Consider the following 4,895-nt stretch of genomic DNA (forward strand, 5'->3'; position numbering starts at 1 on the left):
TTAATGACAGAATTTTTATTTTTGGGTGAACTATCCCTTTAACTCTCATCTGGTGCTCGAGACATATGTCTCACTGAGGTTTAGGATGTGTGTGAATATTTGGCATTGAGGCACAGAGCTGCGGTGGCCTCAGATGAACCGTGCTGAGTCAAGTGATCAAATCTGAAACTCAGATCGATGAATGAACGTGGATGCCTCTCTCTTCTACCAGTCACCATGTTCATATGTGAAAACTGTGAGTTTTATTATTTATTAATTAATTTATTTATTTTATTCACATATTTAATTGTGATAATTGCTTTTGAACAGTGAGAAGTTTTCATGTTCATTTTTAAATTTAAGACTGAAAGTAAATTTTTTAGGATTATTAGCATTATTTTGCTAATATCTGAAGAGAACAGGAGAGAAGAGAATGCTTGTAGAGCACAATGTTATATGAATTAATGAGATTGTGTTTGTGTGTTTCTCTGTGTTTTACAGGCTAGCGCTCTACGTGTACGAGTACTTGTTACATGTAGGAGCCCAGAAGTCGGCACAGACCTTCCTGTCAGAGGTGAGCTAGCGGGGGGTTTTATTTAAGCTCCTGCTTATCGATGTGCCTTCCAGGCACACGGCCTCGTAAGCATTGGCCCGCCCCCCTGGGGCTCCGGCTAATTTAATTACACGCAGATGATATGCTGAGCAAGCAGGACACATTAGATGTTTGGTGTCCACTTAATGGGATTGGAGGAAAGTCAGGGCATCGCTGTAAAAACGGCCATATTGTTTCAGCAGAGAGGCTGGAGCGGTGCTGGCATGTTGATCATCACCTCGTCCCGCTTTTTATGAAGAAAAGCGCATGTTTGCTTTGTTATATCAGCTGCTCACGATCCTGTGTTTTATTTGCGATGTAAGGCTTTTAAGGAAGATCACAATCATTTATGCCTGAATGAGTTCTTTTCAATGTCACTGAGGCATTGTGGGATTGGTCTATGTGAAGGAAACCATGACATTTCAAAGCACAACTTCGATATTTATAGTCTCACCATTATTTGCATATGAGTCATACACACTTAAGAGTACAAGCCATCTGAGAAAATACAATAATACACATTTAGCACACCATTTCTGATTGTCGTACTAATTCCAAAGCTGTGCCTATCACAAGAATGGCAGGCACTTCCAAGTCACCAGATATATTCAGATTTGCAAGGTTAACTTGTCCACACGTATCAGACTAGACTATTTTAAGTTAGCTACTTTGTATCTAGAAATGAGAAGTGTGTTTAAAAGCACAAAATAAAACAACAAGTTTGGTCCAGTTTATACACTTATATACACTTGAACTAGTTCGGCACTAGTGGTTGAATGTAGTTGAAATTATTATTTTTATTCAGAAAAAGGACACACTGAATTGATTGAAAGTGACAGTAAATTTCAAATAAATGCTGTTTTGAATTTTCTTTCATCAAAGAATCCTGAAAAAAGTATCACGGTTTCCACAAACATATTAAGCAGCATAACTGTTCCAACATTGAGAATATTAAATATTTTGAGCAGCAAATCAGCATATTAGAAGGATTTCTGAAGGATTTCGGAAGGATATATTCTAATAGGAAACAGTTATTTTAAATTGTAAAAAAATATTTCACAATATTGCTGTTTTTACAGTATTTTTGATTAAATAAATGCAGCCTTGGTGATCAGAAAAGACTTCTTGACCCCAACTTCTGAACAGTATTTTTGGTTAAAAATCTAGAAATTTAAATCCCATTTAATCCTGGAAATAAACAAAGTTTTAGGATTTTTAAAGTTTTCAAACAAAGTTATGAAGTAAAATTAAGAATACATATTTAAGATACCACACTATTTTTAGGTTACTAATCAAATAGTAAAAAATTATGATTTACTTTCTTTCTTTTATTTATTTATTTTTTTACTATTTTTATTTCAAATTATTATTGCTGATAGTATAATTTGTTTTAAATTTGAACTGAGTTGGTATGCATTTGGACTCCACTGTGTTGCTAAAATTAAATTAAACACAGATTTGTGGACTCAAATTAAACTCGCCAAATATAGACCAATTAATTAGCTTGGCTGACTACAAAACACATTATGGTGGACATTTAGCCTACTGAAGGGGAAATAGTCTTACTGTGAATTGAGTCTTACAGTTTCTCACCTCTCTATCCAGATAAGATGGGAGAAGAACATAACGTTAGGAGAACCTCCAGGATTCTTACATTCATGGTGGTGGTAAGATTCACATTGTTAAATGTTTCTCATGTGCTGATGTGTTATTCATGGCAACTGCTTCATTCACCTCTGTGTGATTTGCAGTGTATTCTGGGATTTATATTGTGCGGCACCTGAAAGGAGAGAAACCTGTGAGCATTCCAGTGAAGCCAAGGCGTTCCACGACTACGTAAGTTACTCTTACAGTGCATGGATGGATAAATGTGTGGCATAGTAGTTAAAGCTCAGAGCCGGGACGGACGGATAGATGGATGGAATGCTGGAAAGTTAGAATACTAGAAAGATAGATGCATGGATAGATGGATAGAAGACTGGATGGATGGATGGACAGAATGCTAGAAAAAGATGGATGGATGATAGATGGATAGAATGCTAAATAGAACACTAGAAAAATGGATAGATAGATAGATAGATAGATCACAAGAAAGATGGAAGGATGAATGGATGGATGGTTGGATGGATAAAACACTACAAAGATGGATGGATAGATTGATAGAACACTAAAAAGTTAGATCGATGATGGATGGTTCGAATGCTAGAAAGATAGATAGAGAGATGAATGAATGATAGATGGTTGTTAGATGGATAGAATGCTAGAAAGATGGATGGATGGAATGCTAGAAAGATGAATGGATGATGAATGGATAGATGGATGGATAGAACTATGAGAAAAATGAATGGATGGATAGATGCATAAAACACTAGAAAGATAGAACACTAGAAAGACGGATGGATGGATGGATGATAGAACACTAAACAAACTGATGGATGCATAAATAGATGGATAAAATGCTAGAAAGATAGAACACTAGAAAGATGAATGGATAAAACGCTAGAAAGACAGAACACTAGAAAAATGGACGGATGTATAAAATGCTAGAAAGATGAATGGATGATGGATAAAGGGATAGAATGCTAGAAAGATGGATGGATAAAACGCTAGAAAGACCGCACACTATAAAGATGGATAGATGGATATAACACTAGAAAGATAGATGAAGAGATGGATGGATGGATGATGAATGGATAGAAAATGGATGGATAGCACACTAGAAAGATGAGGGGTGGATGGATGGATGAATGGACAGATGGATAGAATGCTAGATGGAGAGATGGCTGGATATATGAACTTTGACCAAGCGGATGTTTATCAGCTCATTTGAGATTTGCAACACAATGCAAATGGTATTTCCCATGAGGCCTCAGTGCATCAGTGCAGTGATGTTGTGGCTTCATTCTGTGCATTGCAGTGTTCTGAGTAAGACCAAATGCTGCTGGGACTTACAGGAAGGAAGCGTGATTCAATTTCCTGTGTACCTCGGGCTGCTGGTCACTTTACGTCTCGTAAACAAGAGAGCAGAGGAGCTCAAGTTTTCCTCGTGTCACCTCGGAGGGTGATGTAAACGTTCAATTATAGACCCGACTGCTTTCACCCAAACGCGCTGTCTACTGTCTGCTGTTGTGTGCACCTCAAAAGCGCAGTTTAGGAGATGAGTAAAGAGCGCAGCAATGCTGAAGATCACTGGTTTGGCCCCGAACTCATTTCTCTTTCCAGCACCAATTAGCTGAATTTCCTCTGAGAGCGTCTGGAGTGTAGGCACAACACGAGTAATTACAGAGAGCTCGAGATCCTCAAACGAGAACATCTCCGTCCCATACATCGCCTGCTTTCTGTGACTAATTGCCAATGTACAGCAAATGCGCTTTACAGCTGTGATGCACCATATCACATGACTACGGTTTTAAAAACTCAAAATTGATGAAGTTTGCTTTATAAATACGCATTTCTGTTTTTTTATTGTTAATGATTCAGCATTAGTGCACATTACTCCTAAAGAAAAATAGTTGTTGTTTTTTTTTATCAAAATGTAAAGGCTTTTCGTATGATGTTATAAATCCTTTTTCTGACTCTATACTCTATGCTCAGACTCTATGCTCTTATTATAATACCTAATAGACTTTTTACAGTTCATATACACCCGGCCACTACTTTTCAAAAGTTTGGTTTCTGTAGTTAGACACACACACACAAAATACAGTAAAAACAATAATACTGTGAAATATTATTTCAATTTAAAATTTGCTGCTCAAAAAACATTTATTATTATTATCAGTGTTGAAAATATTTAATAATTTTTTGGAAACTAGGATTATTTTATGACATTTGTTTTTTTTTGGAAATAGACATTTTTGTAGCAATATAAATATATTTACCGTCACTTTTGATCAATTTAATTCATCCTTGCTAAATAAAAGTTTTTTTTTGTTTTTTTTTTACAAAAAAATAATCTTACTGACCCCAAACTTTTGAACAGTAGTGTAATTGTCAGTAGTGCTGTCATGATTATGAAATTTGGCTGACGATTAATTGTCTAAAAATAGTCACGTTATCACGATTAATTGTCTGTTTTTATGACTTTCATTATATAATTGATTAATTTAAGGGTTCAGTAAATAATTATGATGTTATCTTTTAATCTTTTCGAGTTACTATTTTGCAGTGTAAGATTACATAGAGTATTCCAAATTCCAGCGCTATTTTTTTTCTACACCACTACAGAATATCAATACTGTGTTTGTGGAACTAATGGTCACTCTTTTAAACCCTTTGTTAAACGCAATCCACTAAATACTCACTTCCTCATTACAGAGAAAAA

General features: G+C 35.7%; 1 protein-coding gene across 1 annotated transcript in view; it reads left to right on the forward strand.

Moving 5' to 3' along the window:
- The window catches only part of ssbp2b (single stranded DNA binding protein 2b), a 72,634-nt gene that overhangs the window by 17,655 nt on the left and 50,084 nt on the right, over positions 1-4,895 (forward strand). Inside the window, exons 2-4 of the mRNA XM_016554455.1 lie at positions 481-553; positions 2,177-2,238; positions 2,323-2,407. Of these exons, the coding sequence (XP_016409941.1) occupies positions 481-553; positions 2,177-2,238; positions 2,323-2,407 (220 nt within the window). The remainder of the gene's footprint in view (positions 1-480; positions 554-2,176; positions 2,239-2,322; positions 2,408-4,895) is intronic.

The sequence above is a fragment of the Sinocyclocheilus rhinocerous genome, unplaced genomic scaffold (genome assembly GCF_001515625.1).
Source record: "Sinocyclocheilus rhinocerous isolate Xijiao unplaced genomic scaffold, SAMN03320098_v1.1 scaffold886, whole genome shotgun sequence".
Lineage (NCBI taxonomy): Eukaryota > Metazoa > Chordata > Actinopteri > Cypriniformes > Cyprinidae > Sinocyclocheilus > Sinocyclocheilus rhinocerous.